General features: G+C 58.3%; 1 protein-coding gene across 1 annotated transcript in view; it reads right to left on the reverse strand.

Annotated features, from left to right (window-relative positions):
• C5H10orf90 (chromosome 5 C10orf90 homolog) overlaps window positions 1–21773 on the reverse strand; it is a 33583-nt gene that overhangs the window by 10149 nt on the left and 1661 nt on the right. The window contains exons 2-3 of the mRNA XM_028514094.2: window positions 3413–3630; window positions 1160–1337 (exon numbers count right to left, since the gene is read on the reverse strand). Of these exons, the coding sequence (XP_028369895.1) occupies window positions 1160–1337; window positions 3413–3630 (396 nt within the window). The remainder of the gene's footprint in view (window positions 1–1159; window positions 1338–3412; window positions 3631–21773) is intronic.

Consider the following 21773-nt stretch of genomic DNA (forward strand, 5'->3'; position numbering starts at 1 on the left):
TCTCCCGAACAGACGTCCGGACGCCGCAGCCAGAGCCCACCCGCTCACACGCGTGACGTGGGAACTAGCTCGGCCAGGACGAGAAACGTCTTCATTCAGGCCGAGGCAGACAGGCCGAGGACGAGCCGTGCATCCAGACGGGTTCCGCGGGGCCGTGCACGCCGCCTCTCTCTGCCCGAGCTCACGGGAGGCGGCTCCGGTTTCAGAGCCTGTCTGCTCCAACTGACCCGACACGTGCACGTGCACACACACACACACATGTGCACACACACACACACATATGAATCAGGACCGCAGGACCGGCAGGTGCCCCGGGGAAGGAGGGCCCGGGCCTGCTGGAGCTCGGGGGTTCACAGGAATCCTGTGACAACTCCCTCTGTCCTCTGGCGCATGATTTCACATCCTGGAGGCCAGAACGTTTCCCTAGGAAGCAGGACCTCGCTCCCCCATCTGAAGGAGCAAATCCGAGGTCCCCCCGGCTTCCCAGCTGCAGGCCGTCAGCGTGCGCTGCGGGCCCCGATCTCACTCTCGTCTCTTCTTGTCATTCTTGGTTTAATGGGCGGGTTACGAGCCGAGGGGAGGACTGAGGTCACTCCTGCCCACTCTGCTGTCCCAGCTCCTGGCCCAGGGGGCGGGGTCCTGACGGCCCCTTCTCTGGCGAGTGTGACGGAGTGCCGCCCGGCAGGCGCAGCAGGACCCTCTCCCTCCGCTGCCCCTCGAAGGCCGGCCCCTGTGCCCGGAGCTCACCGCACGCAAGGGGCTCCGAGAGGACGCGCACCGACGCGGACAAGCTGGAGTCAGCCCCCGCCCTGAGGCCCATTTTGCAATCTACGCAGGGCAAAGGGGGGCTCTTGCAAACGTCGGTCAGGAGCCAAGAACCCCGACGTTGCTGCCCTGGCTGCGCAGTGGGGTGGCTCCCTTCCTGGCCCTCGTGGGGAATCGTGTCCCGAGTTACATCCGCTGGGTTCTGTGCCCACATGGAATCCCCTGAAATGGGACGGCTTCCGGGGTCGGCTTTGTGAGCCTGAGGGTTCGGTGCTTGGGGTGAACGCAGGTCCTGTGCACGCCAGCGGCAGCACCGTGGAGACCAGCCCCTGGGGCGCAGGTTCCAGCCTGAGAGCCCCCCAGCCCCGCCCCCCTCCCCAGCCATCGAGCTCACCGCTAAGCGGGTGGGGGACGGTGAACTGCTTCTTGCTGGCGCGGACGGGCAGGGGGCCCTGCCTCGGGCCCGGGCCGTCCTTCCGCTGGGCCCTCCTCTGCTGGATCATGCGCTCCAGCCGCTTCAGCCGCTCCTGCGAGCGGGAGATGAACTGCGGCTTCCGCACCTCCAGCGCTTCCTGGCGGGGGCCGAGAAGACACGTCAGTTTTGAGAGAGGGGTCACGGGAGGGCGCACGGCCGTCTGAGCCGGTCAGGAAGCTGATCGGAAGGACGGTGCTCGGAGACCAAAAGCCACAGCACGCACACGCGTGTCACCGTTTTCTGGCACCAGTTCACGGGAGGGCCGCCGCAGGCCTGTTGTGGGCAGGCCCCCCGGTCCCCGCCAGCACCCGGGGCCCCACGGCGGCACGGCGGTCGGTCACCGGCACCCCGGCTACGAGAGCCAAGGCAGACGTCCACCCGTTCCTGCCTGCACCCCGTGAGTCCCTCCGTCTCTCACAGACCCGGGCTGGAACACCCTGAGTTCCGTCTCCCTGACACAGGGGTGGGGTGGCAAGGGACGGGGCACCACGAGCCACTGGCTGCGGCCGGGGGCCGGACGCCTGAGGCAGCGCGGACCCAGGCCATCCCCCCGGTGTAACGCCCCCTCCCAGGGAGAGGGTCTCGGCACACTATCTCTGCCTTGCAGAATGGTTCCGCACGCCCCCCAGAGCAGGCCAGACCACCCCGCCCCACCCCCCAGTTCCCTCTCTGGCCCGTCTCTCACACCCTGCGCACCCCGTGCGCTGAGCTGCCCACGCAGGACTGCTGACACCAAGTACCACCCCCGGGCCAGGCGGTTGGTGGGCGTCCACCGTCTCTGGGAATCCCCGAGCCGGTGCTGGGCGGAGGACAGCGGTGGCCCCATGTGACCGATGCAAAAACCGAGGCTTGCTGTAGCTGGGTGGCGCCCCCTAGGGAAGGGCCACGCCTTCCCCACACCGCCTTCCCTTGTCTCCACCAGCTGTGCCGTGGGTCTCTGTTCCGGGTGCCCCCTGCCTCGGCTACTAGCCCAGCCGCAGCCACCGGCTCGAGCCCCAGCTCTCCCAGGAAGCTCTGGGGTCCCCCCGTTCAGCCTGACCATCCAGGGGCCTCACAGACCACCCCATGCAGGAGGGACATGCACGTGTCCCCCTCCATGCTGGCCCGTGAGCCCCTGATGGCACAGGTCGTGTCTCTCCCACATGGTACCCCCCCACAGCCAGTACCTGAGCTCTGCACATAGTAGGTCCTCAGTAAAGGCCTGCTGGAGGCACTGCCGCATCCCTTTCCCAGCCCTCGGGGAGCTCAGAGTTCCCAGGGGAGGGGGAGGGGGGCTCCCTCTGTTCAAGGACGAGCCCCTGGCAGCTGGGCCAGGAAAGGAGTCGTCTTGGAGCCAGACCTTCCCAGGGACCGGACGCAAGTCCCCGGGGCCTGGCAGGCTGGCCCCTGGGGATGGCCTCTCGGCCAGGTGAGGCTGCCGCCTTGGCCGCCTGTCCTGAGGCTGGAGGCTCAGGCTGCTCTGGGGCCCCATGAGCCCCTCTCTGTGGAGGGACTCCCAGGTGCAGGGGCCCACGACAGGCCACCTCCCCACGTGCAGGGCGGTTTACAGCATCACAGGGGGACCCCCCAGAAGGTGTGGCTGTCAGTCCACCGGGAGCGAGGGTATTCCACCTGCCCTTCCCGTCGCTCTGCCTCTGCGCTTTGACTTTCACAAATGTGCACGTCTTCCCTCTACAACCCGGAGAAGACGCCAAGTGGAGGCCGCCGTGCACTTGAACTCAGGGCTGCTGGACTTTGGGCAACTTCCTCCATCCTCCAAAGGCTTCATGGCCCTGTCTGAGGACGGGGTCACAGGGACCCCTGCCCCAAAGGGGGGCCCTGAGGCCGGGCAGCACTGACGCCTATGAAGTGACCTGCCCCACACCCAGGCACCGTGACTGTTCAGCAAAGGCTGTCATTGCTGTGGCCATTGTCCCTGCTGAGATGATGCGACCCCCATCCTTGCCCAGTAGCGTCGGTCTCATTATCTCCATGACTCGCACTGTGAGACGGAGGCCCAGAGAGGTTGGGGCACCTGCCCAGAGTCACACAGCCACAACAGAGAGGAGTCAGGGCTGCAGCCCCAGAAGCAGAAGCGAGCTTGCGGGACCCCGGGACCCCCAGGACCCCCAGGACCCCCAGGAAGGGTCTCCCTGTGGCAGGAACCAAGGCTGGGCGGGCAGAAGGCCTTACCTGCAAGGTCAAGGAGGCGGCGGTCTGCTGGCACTCCGAGAGGTCTTCCCGCGGGTCAGGGGTCTCCGGTTCCTCGGAGGGCGCCGGCCGGGGTGACGCGGGCGTGGGCATGGGCTCCGGCGTGGGCTCCGGGGTGGGTGCGGGGGTGGCCGTGGCCGAGGCCTCGCTCCTCTGGCACTCCCTCAGCTTCACCACCAAATCGCAGCACGTGTAATCGCCTACGAGAGGAGGGCGGGAGGGTGCCCAGTCAGAGGGCACTGGGCGGTTCTCGCCGGGCTCCCGGCACCGCTGGACACGGGAGACGGTGCTGAAAAGAGAGGCGCCTGTGGGCTGTTCACCATCATTCACGTTGCTCTCCAGCATTTGCCTCTGAAGGGCGGGGCTTGCTGGTGCCCTTTGGGGCTCCAGTGACCTTGGCCACAGAGTCAAGCATGTTGCCCTCGGGCCAGACGCCTGGTTCAAAGCCCTCCTCCTCCATTAGCAGCTGCCGGCCTCAGCTAGGAAATCAAGTTACTATTATAATGAGGCAACAGTATTGCCTGTTTACTTTTATTTTTAGCATGTTACCTACTTTTATAAACTTAACTATGCATATAATTAGCAAGATATTTATGCACTTTCTGCAATTCCATGTTGTAGAAGAACATTTATATTGCTGAGACTGACACTAACATCAGGTGATACTGTAACAGGATAACAATCAGCATCGTCACTTCTGCCCTGACCAGTGTTTTCGGGCAATAACTTGAGTATATGGCCGCCTTTCCCCTCTTTACGAAAATGAGCAGAGAGTGGGCACAAACCTGCCTGGGACTCAGTGGACACCAGTGAGGCGATGGTGGAAATCAGGGGGCCTGGAAGAAGTGAGCCCTGAACCCCAGCTCAGCGGTCACAGGGCATCAGCCGGAAGCCGGCCGATTCTGCGCTGAGTTGGGGAGCAGATGAACAGGGTTACAGGGCCCATCGGAGGGGCTTCATCCGTGTGACCGAGGTCGGGCCTACTGTGGGGAAAGGCAGAGATCGGACCCCGCAACCCCGCGAGGGCTCTGATGGCTCAGTGCTGTCTCCATGTGTCCCCGGGACATCGGCTGCGAAGAGCCCCCTCCTGGGGGCCACGAGGGGCTGGTCTGACCCACACCTGACTCCCCCACCCTCTGCCTCTCGAGTCAGCCCTGCCCCTCCCTCCGGCCCCCGTCTCTTCCAGAACAAGATCTGCAAACCCCATTTGGGGCCAATGTAAATGCCTGCTGGGTTCCCCATCGGGAAAGGAAGGGAACGCCACAGCTGGGGGTCCCCACGGGAACGGCTCCGGGCCCCTTGTCTGCCCGGCTGGGCATTGGCAGCCTTTCCTCTCCTGGCCGACACCATTCCTTGGGGTTTCTGGGAGCTTTTCTCAAAGCTCAGTCGTGTCGGCCCCACCTCGGCCAGACACCCGGGGCCCTGCGTGCACCTTCTGGGAACAACGCTGCTCCCTGTGAAGGGCTGTTTTTGAAAATGGGAACCAGAGAGAGTCCCCAGGGCCCACGAGGAGACGCACCCGACGTGGGAACAACGTAACAAAGGCCGAATCCAGCGGCCAAACGAGCCTGGGTCCCCGCTGGACGGCCAGGCTGTGGCCGGCAGGGGAGAGCGAGCCCCTGATGCCGGTGGCTTCCTCTGCCCGGTCTCCCAGGGGTACGGGGCTCAGACACCTCCCGTCCCCCGTCCCTTCCTTCCCCCTTCCCTCCCCAGATGACCGTCGTTTCCCAGGGAACTCCGCAGCTGGTGTCCTGGCAGCCAGACGCCCTGCGATCGTCCCCACCGAGTGTGGACTTGCTGGGCTCTTTGTTTTCGCCTCTGAGAGTCAGTCACAAGAAACGAAACATGTCTCATTCATGAGCTGGCCCTGAGACACTGCTCGGATCCATAAAGACGGAAATACATCTAACTGCTTTCTTAAACGGCCTAGTGCGCATCTGTGTCCGGGAAGAGCGTTCCCCTCGTGCCCCGACGAGGGGAGGGGCTTCTTCGTGAAAACAAACGTGTCGCCGTCTTACTGAAAACCGTCCCTTGGGAGCAACGTGGAGAGGGCAGAAGTCACTGGGAATCCCACGCGGCTCCTGACCCACGTGTCATGGGCAAGCCCGGGCACAGGAGACAGGCCCCGTGCACGCTTGCCCTTGCTGGCTGTGTCAGGCCGGCCCGCGGAGGGAACCACTTGCTTCTGACTCGGAAAGGGTCGGGGGAAGACAGCCACGTGCTGTTTCGCACACACACGTGCACCCCTGGCCGTGACTGACACGGAGTGGCCGCAGGGTGCACCCCCTTCTGCCCCACACCCACGCCCCCTTCCCTTTTTGGGCCGGACTATCCAACTTACTCAACATTTCAAGACACCAGGGAGGAAGGCGGTCGATTTGGTTTCTATTCAAGCGCCCCAGTTGGGTTTCCCCAGCAGGGGTGTCCAACCTTGGGGCGCCTCTGGGCCCCGCTGGAAGAGCAGTCGTCTCGGGCTGCACATTAAATACACAAACACTGACGCAAACAAAAAAATCTCATCGTGTTTTAAGTAAATGTACGATTCTCTGCTGGCCGCATTCACAGCCCCCGGGCCGTGGGGTTGGACGCCCCTGCTCTAACCCATCTCTCCGGACGGGCCCTGCCAGCCTTCACACGCCCCGGCTCTCTCGGGTCCTGCCACGCTAGCAGCCGTCCTCGTGTCTCCCCTTGATGCCTTCCAAAGACATCTTCGGGGTCCAACTGTGGAGTAAACCCAGCACCCTTTAAAAAGTGAGACTCCAGGCACAGGCCCTCTTGAAGGTTGCCTTCCTGCTGGCTGATTAAGAAAAATGCTTACAGCCCTGGCTGACATAGCTCAGTGGATTGAGCACAGGCTGTGAACCAAAGTGTCACAGGTTCGATTCCCACCCAGGGCACATGTCTGGGTTGCAAGCCATGACCCCCAGCAACCACACATTAATGTTTCTCTCTCTCTCTCTCTCTATCTCCCTCCCTTCCCTCTCAAAAAATAAATAAAATCTTTAAAAAAAAGAAAAAAAAATGCTTATGAAAATGGTCAGTGTTAGCACCTTACGCGTCAGCGTCAGGGAGGCGGGGGGAGGGGTCCGAGACCCCCTCTACGTCCTGTGGTGCCGTGTCTCTAAGTCTGCGGTTCATTCAAGTGTGAATGGTTTTAAAAACGGTCACTTGGTGACAGGCTCGAACAGACTCGACAGAGCGGCAGTTTTCACTGTGTTCGAAGTCATTCTCAGCACCTCTGCAGCACCCTTGCGGCCTTGGCCTCTGCAGGTCCGCCAGGAACGGCACGAACACGAACACGGGGCCGGGGGAATCCCGTGCTGTGAGTGTTAAAATACCCGGAGGCTTCTCCGCTCGGCTCACGGGGCCCGTCAGTCTGCTGCCAGCAGAGGTGGGCCGGCCGCTCCTTGGAGCCTCCCCCCCGCCCCCCGCCCCGAGGCCAGCTCTGCCCACCACGCACCGTGCGGCCCTCCGGAGCTGCGAGCCCTCGGACTGTCCCAGGATGGCCAGGTTTGGGGCGTGGCGCCGTTTCGAGAGGGAAGGTGTTCGACATACAGATGGCGGAAAGAGTTTGGGACACACGCCCAGAGGCCTGCCTGGGGCCACCTCCCACGGGTCCTGTGGCCGGGCACAAGCCACCCGGCCCACCTGGCCTCAAGTTACGCATCTGCACAATGGGACAGCAACCGCCCTGCCCTGTGAGGGGGACATGGACACTGTGAAAACTCAGAAAGAACAGAGCGCTGTGCAAAGGTGAGTCTGTGTTACAGTTTAACCAGCCCTAAGACAGCCCGTAGGTCAGGCACCGCCTTAAAAATACGGTCCTCACTAGGATGTGGACAGAGTCCTTGCTTCAAATCCAGAAAGACGTGCACACGCCAGGAGACACGGCAGGGACACCGTTGCTCCGTCCTTGACCCGTGTCGCACTCCCAGGTCCAGGGACTGCCTTGACTATACATTTTGTGGAACTAAGTGGAGGAAGGCTGGGAAGGTTGGTGTGGGCCAGAGGCTGCACCCCCTTCCATGGAAGATAAGAGCTGTCCTTTGGGGGGGCCAAACCCAGCCACCATCCTCTGGGGGATGCTCAGGGGGAGGGGGAGGGAGTGAGGGAGGGCATAGGGCAGGGAGGTCTGATCTTCAGCACCCCCCCCAGCTCTGGCCTCGTCCCTTAAATGAATGTGCAAGCCCCCTCCTGGCGCCGCGTCAGGGGCTTCTCTGCGGGGAAGCAGGTGAGAGGGCAGGAAGAGGCACGAGCTGCAGGGGCCGGGGAAGCTCTGAGACCCTCCAGCAACCTTCAAATGCACAAAGGGGCCTGAAGGGGCACCCCAGCCCCTCTGAACCTTCCTGTTACTCTCCTCGCCTTCGGAGACACCCTGACACCTGGCTACTGATGATACGGGTCCTGGGGTGGGGAGGGGTGTGGGGACAGTCAGGCTCAACCTGCACCAGACCCCAAACAGCTGTCCGAGGTCAGCACAGGCCTGCAAACACCCAGAATGTCTCGGGAGAGCCCTGCTGCAGTGGGACACGCCTGGGGTCACACAGGTACGCCCTGGGATCGGGGCGGCGAGTTCGGTGAGCATCGATCGACAAGGCCTGGGGGTCTCAGCCAGCTGGCAGCTGGGGACGTGCCCTGCAGCCAGGCCTCCACGTGGCCACGGGCCTGCTGTTACTTATACACGGAGCGGGGGGGGGGGGGGGGGGGATTCATTTTCTCCCTGAAGATGCCTTTCTCTCATTAACGCTAATGAGCGTCACGTGGCTGAGCTGAAGGCATTTCATCTTCCAGATTTTCTAAAAATAAAACGTGGTGAGGGAAAACACATGTATTGTTTCTATTTGGGATTGTAAAAACACAGACGAAAAGGAAACAGGCAGACGCCCATGGGGTCCCGTTCCTCGTCGGTTGCAGCAGCAGATCGGGGGCTCGACGCGGAGCAGGTCTGGGTGTGGGCGGGGCACGGGGAGCCCCTGCTGACCCTGCCGCGGGAGCACAGCCTGAGTCCCGCCCCCCTGGCCCTGGCGAGGCGGCCGGCCCCTCTTCCTGGGCTGGCGCCCCGGCTACGGAGAGGGTTTGCTAGTTGGTCAGCGATGGTGGGGCCCATAGGAAGGGTCAGAGGAAGAGCGAACATCCCGAAAATCTCACTGTAAAGAATGCTACTGAAGGGAGGATTTTAAGAAAGTCCTAGTGACGTTCACTAGACATGTGTGATCACGTATGGCAGGAATTTAAAAAAAAATCTCTTGCGTATAATGCAACCACACGTAAACACACAAACACCCTTTTAAAGTCCCCTGTTGGCAGAAAAGGCGGTGGCGAGGCGGCAGCGCCACTCTGACCCTGACCGCACCAGGGCCCAGACGCAATGCGCCCCAAAACAGTGGCAGCACAGGAAAGTGAGCCTCGGCCCGGCTCGCCGCCGCAGGCGTCGTGTTTTCTGTAAAAGTGGCCAAATTTGCCCAGTCTTCCATTGGTGTCACCATTTCTAGTTTCTGCTTGGGATCATACTCGGTTTTTACTCGTCCCATCACGAGAGCCTGCAGGCACCTTTAGGTGTGGCCACGCCTCCATGCACAGCCCGGTCTGGGGCCTGGAGCCTGCAGACTCTTCTGGTCTCTGCCTGGAGGTGCAGTCTGTCCCCGGGGGCCGGCGGCCCGAGGTCCACGCACCGTCTCGTGCATTTGAACAGGACTCCGTGCCTTATTCACCCCCGAATCCAGGCGACACCTTGATTCCTTCCTTGCTTCCGCTCCCCGTGGAAGTCACCGTACCCAGCAGCCCTGTGAACTCTCCACCACCTCTCCGCACCGCTCCCCCCTGGGTGACCCCCTGCCGTGTTCATGGTCTTGCTGCCACCTGGCAGCTTGACACAATGTAGTAGTGTGACAATTTTCTGCTCAAATCCTAACAGCCAGCGTCCATCCCGCCTGCAGCTAGCTCTCCCCCCGCCCCCCGCCCCCGTTCTCCCAGCGCAGCACCATCCGACTTTCTCGGCCCCTCCCTGCTCCCTTTCCTCTCTGGTTCCGCTGGCCTTGCCCTTGACCCTGGAAGGTGCCACCTCCGCTCTTGACCACATGGAGAGTTGTAGGTCGGTTGTCCCTTCTGCCCCAAGTGCTCATCCTCTCCACCTTTACAGGGTGGGCTCCTTCTTATCGCCCGGATCTTGGCTGAAACATCACCCCCTCGGAGACGTCTTTCCTGACCTGTCCACTGAAAGAGGCCGACAGGGGCCGGCTCAGCCGCACCCCCGGCTTCAGCACACCCTGCGGAGCTCTCGCTGCCTCTCGCACCTTCTCCTGGCCACACTCCCATCTGTCGTCCGCCTCTGTCCTCTCAACAGCAAGCGCTGTGAGCAGGGACCCCCAACACCTGGCTGATGCCTGGCCCTCGGGAGACACCTGGCAGCTGGCTCACATCGAGCGTCTCAGTAAGGAAGGGCACTCAGCCCACGAGGAGCCTGGCAACGTCCTCAAGACGCACCTGCCTGCCAGGTACTAGTAGATGAGGAGAGAGAGAACCCCCACCCAAAAGCATCATTGGGGCAATTCCGACAGTTCCCCAGGGGTAAACATTAATTCAGTGATTCCAAGGTACTTTCTTAGGGTCAAGACTCCCGTGAGGACCCGGGGGTGTGATGCCAGCACAGAGACACGGCTGCCGGCCCGCAGAGCGCGCAGGGCGCAGGCTGCGTGAGGAGGAACCCCTAAACCAGGGACGACCCTCCCGCCCTCTTCTGGTAGCAGAGCCAGGTTGCTCCGGAGGGGCCTGGGCGCTCTCGGTGTCGGTGGCCCCGGGGAGGCCTGTTGTGAGACGCAGCCTGATCCCCGGACGGCAGAGCCAGCTCTGCGCTCTCCCGGCCTGCCTCTGTGTCCGAGAACCGTCCACTCCACGCGGGGGCATGCTGGAACCCTTCCTCCCCTGACCTGCGGCCCCACGTGGGCAGGGGCTGCGAACCCGTGTGGCCGGAAGGGGCAAAGTGGGGGTGGAGGGCTGTGTGCCCCCGGCTCCGTGGGGCTGGGCGTCAGCAAGGGCTCACGCGGGCCTCTCTCCTTAGAGCCGTCTCACCGCGGGCGTCGGCTCCAGCCCTGTTCTACCCCAAGAGCTTTGCCAAAGCAGGTGGCAAACCTGACCCATTTTCACCTGGTGCTCGCCCCCTGCACGCTGTCTCAGCAGAGGCACAGACGGGCAGAGAATTAGGCCGACGCCAGGTGGGCGCGAGAGTGCAGACAGAGAAGCAAAGAGAGCAATCACACGTGGACCGAAATCGTTTACTCCCTACGGAGCGGGTAGCCGCCGCTCTGACTCTTCTCTGGATTTGAAATGACAAACTTTCCGGTTCCGTCACGACCACCGGTCAAGCCACAGGGGCGCGATTTCCGGGAAGGGAGCCAGAGGTCAGCGCTGCCGGCCACGCAGACCGGAGAGCCAGCCCTGGCGTGTCGTCAGGGGCGGCGAGGTGCTCAGACTTTGCTTGGGATTCGACGGGGGTGCATTTCCTTGCAGACAAAAATGAGTCCGCATTTGCAGGGGCAGCTTCTCTGCTGGAAAGGGTGTTAGGGAACAAGTTTGATTTGGGCCACCCTTCGTTTCCAGTTCCCTGCCCCCGTGACACGAAGGGACCCTCGCTGAACACCAGGAGACAATACGCCGCATTCACCGATGCGCCGCATTTCAGAATCACCGTCTGGAAGATATTGACGGCCGGAGCTCCACGCTGCAAGACAGTCACGGCATGTGGTTCATATCCCAACGAGGCTGTTACTAAATAAGTGTTTTAGAAAGCGAGCCTGCTCGCCATGTGGCCCGCAGGTCTGGAAGGGGCGGGGCGGCCAGGAGCCGCGTGATGAAACGGGGAGCCTTTCGTGCTCAGCAGGTGGAGCCCGAGGGAGCCCCGCCGTCGCCCACTCAGCATTCGGCTCCCCGCGAGCCTTCTGACTCACGCTCTAATTTCTTCTGGTGGGGGAACTAATTCGACTCAGCTGCAGAGACACCGGCTTTTGCGCGTTCAGTTCCGTAATGTAATTAACGGCTCACATCCACTTACATCACGTGAGAAACCCTCTTCCAGTCCTTTCCCCGCTAACCATGGACTCAGGGCCTGCGTGTGGACCTCCGCGCTGCTCGGGAGAAGAGAGACAGCTCACCTGTGAGCAGGGGGCTGCATCTGAAAAGACCGGTGACGTGTTAGTCCAGCGAAGGCTGTCTCAAAATACACGCATCGGCGTGTGAGTTGGCACCATCGATGTGTCCTGACAAGGACATAGGAGTGTGTCTTTGGAATAAGACTTCCAGCCCTGGCTGGCGTAGCTCAGTGGATCGAGCTCGGGCTGCAAACCAAAGCATCGCAGGTTCGATTCCCAGTCAGGGCACATGCCTGGGTTGCAGGCCACAGTCCCCAGCAACCGCACAATGATGTTTCTCTCTCTCTTTCTCCCTCCCTTCCCTAAAAATAAATAAATAAATAAAATCTTAAAAAAAAGAATAAGACGCCCGCATTCACGCCATCAACACAGCTTTCCTGCCGGCTGGGTGCCGGCCGTGGCCCTGCAGCCGGGCGTCAGAGCAGCCCCAGGGCCCAGAGTGCGGCCAAGGCCTTTGGTCCGGAACTTCTTCTCCATTGGCACCGCATCCCGTGTGCCACCCTTCAAGCCCCGAGGGACCCGAGGACACGCTCCGTCTGTCATTCTCCAAGACATTCCGCACTGCGGTACCTGCCACCTGTGGCCTCCACCCCTGGCATGTCCCCCTCCACCCTGCTGATGGCGCCGCCCCCTGAGACGTCCCAGCTCTCTCCCTGGAAAGGAACCCCAGCTCCGCGGGCTCAGCCCAGGTTCAGGTGCCTCTGCTGGGCGGGCTTGGGCTCGTTTTGCACTTCTCTCCTCCTCTCTAGCCCGTGTGTATCTTGGGCCAGAGAAAGTTATCTTTCCCTTCGTGGCATGGCATGGGGCACAGTAGTTCATCCACACTCTGTTTTCGATGAAAGTTGAAAAGGAGTTATGTTTGCGTTCCAGGTCTTTGAGGCATCCGGTCCGTCTAGCTCTAGCATTGTGTGGTGTTGTCATAACGACGCCAACTCTCCAAAGGCAAAGAGATCGGAGTCCAGCAGCGGAAAGGTGAAATGCAAGTTCACCATGATTCCGGGTCTCCGTCCCTGACCCACGTGGCACAGGCTGACCACCAGGGCCCCGTGACACAGCGGGGCAGACTCCGGGGATGGCCCCGGACACTGAGGAGCTGAAGGGGACATCGAAGAGCAAAGAGTCCCCTAAGCAGGAAACATCCATGGCCCATAACAAACAGTCCCCCCTCACTTGAGATTCGAACTTACACCAGAATAAACACTATCAAATGAGCAAAGTGTAAAAATACACGTGTAACCCTTGGTTCTAGGAAGACAATCAGGACCCAGTCTCTCCTACCAGGCCAGTGGCAGTGCGTGCGACAGCCGCATTTTGTAAAGTGATTGTAAATACAGAATCGAAAGCCTTAAAAAGGTTCCAGTCATTTCCCCAACACTTCTCCTCCCAAAAACAGAACGTCAGAACACAGGCTCCTGATGAATACGCCAAGACACATGTCACGTCTTCGTCAGAGCGACGCAGACCTGGACAGCACGCTAACTGCCTGACATCCGTGCTCGAAGGCTCAGACCACCATATCTGGACATGAGCTGTTTCACATATTGGCCGAGAGTTTTTAAAACAGAAAACTATAATGATGTTAGAACAAGCCAATAATGTTAGGAAAAAAACTTAAAGAATAGACATCATTTAAGTCTGATTATGTAAATGAAGAGGCATCGAATCTAGATGTACAGGAAAATTAGCAATGTAATCATGAACATGAAATTAGTCCAGAAATTGAAATTTTTATAATGCCATATATCTTAACATTATTATTTTTTTTAATGGATGGTCAACTTAGGGTTTTACTGGAGAAAAATAAGTGAGTGAGATCTTGTATTTTCTGCAGTATCATGGACTGGCTACCCAAATTCTTATGTAACAAAGCAAACAAAAACTCTGGAAATGAACATAACTGCCTATTTCACACGTACAGCTCAGCTGGCAGGGAGGCCCGGGCCGCGCCAGTGCTCTCTGGAAGAGCAATGGAAAGCAAGTCTGCCTGCCCTGCGGGTCGTGGCTGGTTCCTGCTCATCGACAGCCTGGGGCTTAAGGCCGAGCAGAGCCCAGGAGACCAAACCTGGCACTTGGGGATGTGGGAAGGCAACTTGGAAGCCCCAGTGGAATTTCATTTCATGATCACAAGCTGATCCCCTTCCAGGATTGGAGCCAAAATTCACACGACCTGCTCAGTAGGGGCAACCAGAAGCTCAAAATTTAGCACGACGTAAGCCCACCTGGGACAAGCACGGAAATCTCTGGAGGGACTCAGAGGTTTTCCGCAGAGAACGTTCCAATGCACACAAGCTCAGAACCATAGTAACAATAGACTGGGGTGGCCAAAAAGCCTGATTAGTTTTTCCTGTAGGGCGGCTCTAGCGGTGCTTAGTTGTCTTTAGCTTCATTCGAAACGACATTGTTGGATTGTGCTGTGACAGCTGTCGGAGCAGCGAGCATTTAAAAAATGCTTATCAAAATGGGTGAATTTGGGGGCAGCCATTTCGATATTGAAGATGGAAGAAGTTATGCAACATTTTTGGCATATCATGCTTTATTATTTCAAGAAAGGTAAAAATGCTACTGAAACACACACACACACACACACACACACACACAGATTTGTGCAGTGTGTGGAGAAGGTGCTACGATTGATTGAACGTGTCAAAAGTGGTTTGCGAAGATTCCTGGTACTATTGACATTTTTGCCAAACGATTCTCTGCTGTGGGGCCGTCTTCTGCACTGGAAGACGTTTAGCAGCTCCCCTGGCCTCTGCCCCCTGGAAGGCAATAGCAGGAGATCGCCGACAAACTCAAAGCATGCAAATCAATAAAGTTATTGGTGAAAATGAAAAATGTGTCTTTTATTTTTACAGAAAAAATTAAATGGACTTTTGGACCAACCCAACATATGACCCGGAACTCACAACACACACAAGAAACCAGCACCATTACCCGAAGTCAGCAGACAAGTCAAATCGCAGAATCGGACCCAGTCACACCTCCGATATTAGAAACACCAGGTGCAGGGTAGAAAATAATTGACATGTTTGAAGGAATCAAAGAGTTAGTTATAATTTTAAGTGCAGAGCAAGAGACTATGTAACTGAGCAGAGTGATCCCAAAAAACGAAAAAGCATGCCCGGAAATGACAAATACGCTAATTAAAATTGAAAACAGATGACTTTAAATATAGCTGAAAACAGAATTAGTGAAGTAGAATAGAAACCTAAGAAAAGTTTACTGAATGTATCGTTGCTAATGGAAAATGTCAGAAGAAGGGAGGACAGGACGGGACCGTGTAAGATGCGTCCACTGTCCGACGCCTTGTGACGACCACTGTTCCAGTCGGCGACAGACTGCATGCGCCACGGCGGTCCCGGGAGACCTGAAAGGTGTAGAACATGGACCGACGCTGAAAGGGAGGGCGGGGCCTGCCTAAGCTGTCGCATGTCCTGCCAGCCCTGGGCGGTTTGAGTAGAGGGGGCTCAGCAGGCTGTCCTGCTCCTGCCGTGGCCCGTCTTGGCACCCACTGTGGCCAGGGCCCAGAGTTGGTGCGGCAGTGAGGGGAGAGGAGGAGCCATCAATATACTCACTTTTAAAGGATATACTGTATCTTGAACAACTAGACTTTAACCAGAAATATAGCTAGTTTACATAGGAAAGGCAGCGTAACTCCCCATGCTTACCACACAGAAAAATCCTATGATTATCCCAACAGGCACATAAAAAGTCCACCAGGGTTCCACGTCCACTCATAACAAAGCTTTTGTCACACGAGGAGTAGAAACAACAGGGTAACCTGAGTAAAGGGCGGATCTGAACAGCTGTTTCTCCAAAGAAGACACCCAAACGGCCAATGAGACATAAGACCCTGAGAGGGTGCTCAGTGTCGCTCGGGCATCCTCAGGGAAACACGCTCCCAGGCCACAACGAGACCCCACTCCACCCACACTCAGATGGCTGCTGCCAGGAGATGGGAAAGTGGCGCGTGTGAACAAGGACGTGGAGAAGCCGGAAGGCCGGTGCTGTGCTCCCGGGAACGTCACACGGTGCAGCTGCCGTGCAGAAGGGAATGGGGGTTCTCAGGAAATCAAACACAGGGTTAGCGCCGGACCCAGCGATTCCATCGCCGGGGACGAGAGGCCCAAAGGATTCAGAGCAGAGGCTCAGTGCACGCACCTGTGCACCTGCGCTCACAGCGGCATCATTCCTGCCGGCCCAGAAGTGCAAGCAACTCAGGTGGCCACCGACAGACACCTGGACACGCGAGGTGTGGTCCGTGTGCACAGCACAACACGACCCGGCCTGGATGAGGCCAGCAGTGAGGACGCCACACTGAGTGCAAGAAGCCGGTCCCAGAAAGACAAATGCTGTGTGACAGCACTTACATGAGGTCCCCAGGGTACCCCAGTTCTGAGAGACAGGGATTAGACTGAGGAGGCACTTTGAAACCAAATTTTGGAGGGCACGGAGGCAGCCAGGCACTCGCCGCCTGACCCCTGAAGAAACGAGCCACACCCAGTGCCGACAGTCTCTCTCCATCAGTGTCTAAAAGGTTCTCCATCATCAAATCCACTCACAGTAGCCTGGAGCTTTTTCGAGTCCCAGTACTCAAGAGGCATGGATTTCTGGAATGAAACAAGGGCACAAATCAGGGAAATCCTTATTGGAGCACCAGCTGAATACATGATGGGCATTTTCAACCAGCGGACAAGTATTATCTCATCGATAGTGAGGGGACAACTGGTAAACCACTTAGGAGAACTAGATCCTGACTTCACGCCCTCTGAGGAAATCTGCCCAGCGCGCTCACAGGTTTAAAGACAGGAGCTAGACAGGAGCGGAAGCCAAAGAAGTCTATTCTAAGCCTGTCAGCGGAAACAAAGGGAAAGAGATTGAGAATAACTTCTGAATGTCAAAAATGACCACAACCAGACATGATGACTAACTGCAGCATGGTGTCCTGGACGGGATCCTGGAACGGAAAAAGGGCATTGGTGGAAGAGCTGGTGAAATGTGAACAAAGTCTATAGTTTCATTATTAGCATGGTACCAATCATTGGTTTCCTAGTGTAGATCGGTGATTCTCCACGGTGGGTGACGTGCCCCCAGGGAACATTTACCATCAGGATTATTTTAGCATTATTTGAGAAGAAACAGGCACAAGGGAAGCTCTCTGCCCTCCCCTATTTGCCCACAAGCATGACAGAAATTCACAAAGGTGTCCCTCCTTTCTCCTCTGCAAGGAAGGACTAGAGTTAATCACCGGGGACCACTTGACACCCTGTCAGCCTGGAGATGCCGCCAGAGGAATCAGCGTCAAGTCTGCTAACCCACCACTAGTTTCCTTTCCATCTCCACCCTCCCCCCGAGCCAGCCGAGGAGGCCTACACCTGCTCCCCTGCCGTGTCCCCACCCGACTCTTCTTTGTGGGAAGATGCTGTAGGAGCCAGAGTTCTGAGCCACCACTCTGAGTCCCTGTTTTCCCCTGGGCAGCTCCCACGTGCATGTGACAAACACGTGTTAATGAGCATATTTGTGTTTCTCTTATTAAACGTGTCTTTTGTTAGAGGAGCCCCAGAGGGAACGTGGGTAGAAGGGACGTTATTTTTCACCCCTGCCTGGTCAGGAACAGAGCTCTTAACCAGGGCGGCACGGACTCAGGTGCCAGCACACGATCCGGCGTCGATACTGTGCAAACACGTCCCAGGTCTGTCCAGCGCCCTGCCCTGCTTAAGGCCGCCTTTCCACGCCCTGCAATAAGAGCCACTGAACCCGTGGGGGCGCTAGGATGCCACATGTGTGAGCTGTGGTACTCCGCGCCTTCACGTGGCTAGGACCCAACACGGGAAATAATGACCCTGTGGCAGTGATGTGGACAAGATTCTTCGTTCAACTACAAACTCTTTGCACAACAAAGTTTAAGACGAGTTTATGCTGGTCCTGCCATCATCATTGTCTCTTATTCTCCAATGTTAGTAACAGAAAACAGGATTGCACAGGATACAAAGAGCTAAGCTTCTGCTTTAAGGTACTTTGGAAAACAGCAAAAAAAAAAAAAAAATCACCAAAAAAACCCCCCATCCAGCCAAGGGAATTAAATACATCACCTGTTTCTCACATTTTTGTTTTTTTTGCTTTTCTCTAGGGTCATCTATACCTGAAATGCTTTTCCTTGCAGAATTCACCGTGCTATTACCACTTCCTCTTTCCAAAATCGTGTCTGAACTGACTTCCTGAAGGCAGCTCGGGTGACACTGAAGACTCACGACAACGACTGGGCGCTGAGTTCCCACAATGCACCACAATGCCCGGCGCTCCTCGGTGACCTGCCTCAGAGAGCACGGGGTCGGCGCCTGGTGGTGTAGGGACTGGGACCGAGACGGGACCCCTCCCCAGCCCCCGACGCTGCCCCCGGCCAGCCCGCTCATCACCACTCCCATTCCCGGGGCGCACTGGGTCCCCATTCACAAGCCTGACCATCGTCCCATCCACCTGCCACGGGTCTCGAGTCCGTTCTCTCACTCTCCTCGGCAAACCTGAGCAGGTGGCCCGGCAGAATGACTGTCCTATACACAGTCATGGGGACCGGACCCCCGCACGCGTGAGGGCGTTAATCAGGAAGCAGGGAAAGCCCTTCTCGGCATAGGCAGCGGGCTGCTGCCGTGGGCGTGCCCTAGAGACGGCGCGGACTCCGGGCGAGGGACTCCGGGTGAGGGTCTGAGCGTCCTGGTGGAGGTTTCCCGGGAAACGACACCGTCTCATCCGGGTCTGCCAAGCGTGACACAAAAACACCTTCAAAAACCGTCTGTAACACTGTTCCTACATTTTGTTTGTTAGCACTGAATTTGATCATCCGAAGGGCGACAAAGTTGTTGTATGACATTAGTTGATTGTTCTTGTCCAGTTCTTACAGAAAGGCAACACTTTAAGGCATTTCCCCCTCAATTTTAAAACCCATGAGGAGGCTACAGCTCCCACCTCGCTCTGGACGGGGGATGCCCCATGGCTCCCCGCCTTTTCCTCGCCAGAGAGGCTTTGCATATGGCCACGGGGAGGGGGGGTTCGGGAAAGAGAAGGCAGCTTTAAGTGACCCTGACATCAGCAGGCTTTGTTGGGTCATCAGAATGACCCGTCCTCCAGCTCGCACCCGGGCCCCAGCAAGTGCCCCGTGCTGGGCGTGGAGAGGTCAATGCCAGAGGCTCAGACCTGGAGCCTGGCCTCAGCAACAGTGCTGTCTGGAAGAAGAGGAGGACCCTGGGACATAGCCAATACGACACGTCATGTCAAAAGGCCCCACGATCCCTGGGAGTCAGGACTGGAGGGATGGGGCACTGAGGGTCGCTCACAGACTGGGGAGCGGCAAGCATCATGAACTGGGTGGCCCACAGCCACAGCTGGAAGGGGGTTTGGGCACAGAGCGGGCAACTGGTTCTCAACTGAGAGTGACTTTGTCTCCCCCGCCCCACCGCCCCCAGATAAAGTCTGGGGACGTTTGCGTTTGTCACAACTTCGGGGCGGGGGGGGGGGTTAGGGCATCTGATGGTGGAGGCTAGGGATGCTGTGACGCACCCTACGGTGCTCCACAGACAGTGCTCTGGTCCCGAATGCTGCCACTACTGAGGCCCGGGGGGGGGCAACAGAGGGGTGGGCGACACTGAGTGAGCTGCGGCCAAGGTGAGAAACAGGAACCGTAAAGCAAAGTCTTCCCCCTCAGCAGCGATCACAGAGATGCCAGCTCAGACAGAGGAAAACACTGTTTTTCATCCGGAACTCTGCAGACGGTTGCGAGTCGCTACTGACCTCGGCCAGGCGCATTCAGAGAGGGTCCTCGCCGGGGCTCCTCCTGGAGTCGAGTTTGACAGCGCGTGTCTAGAAACTCACAAAGGCTAACACGCTCTGACCCGACACTCCATTTCCAGGATTTTGTTTTCAAAAGGAAATAATCCGGCATCCAGAACAGTCCTGCAGGCCACGTCCTCACATGACTGTTGTTCCAAAAAGCGAAAAAGGAGTAACAACGTCAAGGACCGACGACGAAGACACAGCTGAACTCGGACATACCCACAATGCACATCACTTTGTAGTCAGTAAACGCCGTGTTTGTAAGGCGCTGCGAACAGCAGGAGCTGCTGCCACACGGTGTTCCGAGGCAGAGACCCAGCGGGGGCTGGCTCGTGCAGCTGACTCTAAGGCAGGCTCTCGGGGTGGGGCGGAGGGGCTCGTCCCGACACACGCCGTCTGTGACGTCCTCGTCCCTTGAGTGGTGCCCATCCTCGAGTCATGAAATGACCCCACTCACCGCCGCGGGGCAGAGTCTAGTGGCAGAACACCGGGAGACACGGCACTCCACAGGTGACCCAGCAGGAAGTCCCTTGGGAGTTTCTCCTCTCCGGGCTTTGGCGTCTTTCATCGCCAGGGGCGCTCCACTCCGCTGGAGACTCCTGGGTCCCACGCCACTGACCAGAAGACCTTGAAACAGAGGGTCCATCACAGAACATCGATGCTTCAGGTGGGCGGATGTGGACGAGAACGGTGCTCGTCAGTATCTTGTCCAAAAGCACCTAAGAAGTCGGACAGTTTTGTTTCACCGGCTTGGGTGTCTCAGGACCGGGGAAGCTCCAGCCCCAGGCCTGGAGTGCAGAGTGGGATTGGCGGTAAGCAGTGTATCGAAGCCAGCGCTGTTTCAGGCACATGGTAGGCAGAGAGCGGAGAGCTGTGTGGGTCGACGCCGTATACCCGTGGCCTTCTCGTGGCCCGGGGAGAAGTGCGTGTCATTGCCAATCGGCTTCGAGGGAGAGAGCTCACAAGTGCAGGGGCAGACGTGCGTGGGTGTGCACATTCGTACACACGGTGCGGCGAAAGCAGGTTTACAGTGGCGAGTGTGCAAAACAGAGTTCGTCATCCTAGTATTATTACTGTTTTATTTCGAACAGCTGCAAACGTATGTCGGCCCCACCCTGTACTTGAGGCCGGGGCCCAAATGGTGAGCCCGAGGTTCTGTGGAGCTCAAGTCCTGAACTTGAGGACTAAGGGACCCAGCGTCACATGGAACCTCAAACACTGCACTGCAGAAACATCCTCAAGCTTGACGGGACCTCCAAGGGCACCAAACCCACCCCCTCTCCGGTCACCCAGAGGCGGAGACAGCCTCTGGCACTCGCGGGGGGCTTGCCCCTGATCGCCGTGCCAGGGCATCACAGATCAGCAGTGCTGAAAAAGGCTACCTGGCCTCCACGAACACCTGTCCCCAAATAGTCGGGCGAGGCCTCGGGCTTCAGGGCCACTGACGTGCCCCACTGGTGAACCTCCAGGGTAGAGCACTCTTCCGTGGGCGGGAGAGGGTGGCCAGGGACACAGCGTTAGCTCCGATTCTGTGCCTAAGACAGCCAGTCACATGGCCACAGGCACCAGCCTCCACGCCAGAGCCAGACGCACGCTGGGGAGTTTTCCCTGGGCGCGCCCCTCCGCGGGGACGGAGGCGTGAGACCCGGCTCTGGAGAGCGGAGCGCTGCTGTGGTGGGAGCGCCAGAAACCCACACTATTATTCCTCAGCATGAGACCCGAAGACAAGGATGCGCTCCCGCCGGGGCTCATGGCAGTGTCGGTCAGTGTTTCCGGAACCTTCATCAGCAAGGAAGATGACGCTGGTGGCTTCAGCGAGCTCTTCAACTACTTGCGCGAGGCTTGTGCCGGCAACCCCGACGCTGCTGGCGTCTCTCGCCCCAGGCTGCGTCCACACCTCTCGGGCGCCCCCACGGTCTCATCCATCAGGAAGCCGCGTCCAACCGCCCTACCGGCCTCTGAGTGCTCAGTATACCTACCCTTGTTCATGACATCCTTCCGTATGCCTGCGCCCATTACGGCTTTAAAATGCTCCACAGTCATTGTTATTAATTAGCAAAGCTTTCATGGACAGAAACTGCACTGTAAAATCATCACGCATATGCTGCCCTTTCAGTTTGGCTGCGGTCATCTTTAAACGTTTCCCCCCGAGTGGGGAGTCACTAATTCCTAGACCAGAGTCTCTCGCGGAAAGTGAAGCAGGAAATCGCAAGTTGGCACAGAGGAAGGGGGAGCTCTGGCCTCCCTGACCTCCCAGGGAGGGGAGGGGGCGCCACCCAGCCTTGGGGGTCCTGCCCAGCCCAGGGTGGCCGTACGGATGCAGCCATGCTGCCCCAGAAAACACGGCTGAGGAAACAGAAGACTCTAATCCC

Source organism: Phyllostomus discolor, chromosome 5 (genome assembly GCF_004126475.2).
Source record: "Phyllostomus discolor isolate MPI-MPIP mPhyDis1 chromosome 5, mPhyDis1.pri.v3, whole genome shotgun sequence".
Classification (NCBI taxonomy): domain Eukaryota; kingdom Metazoa; phylum Chordata; class Mammalia; order Chiroptera; family Phyllostomidae; genus Phyllostomus; species Phyllostomus discolor.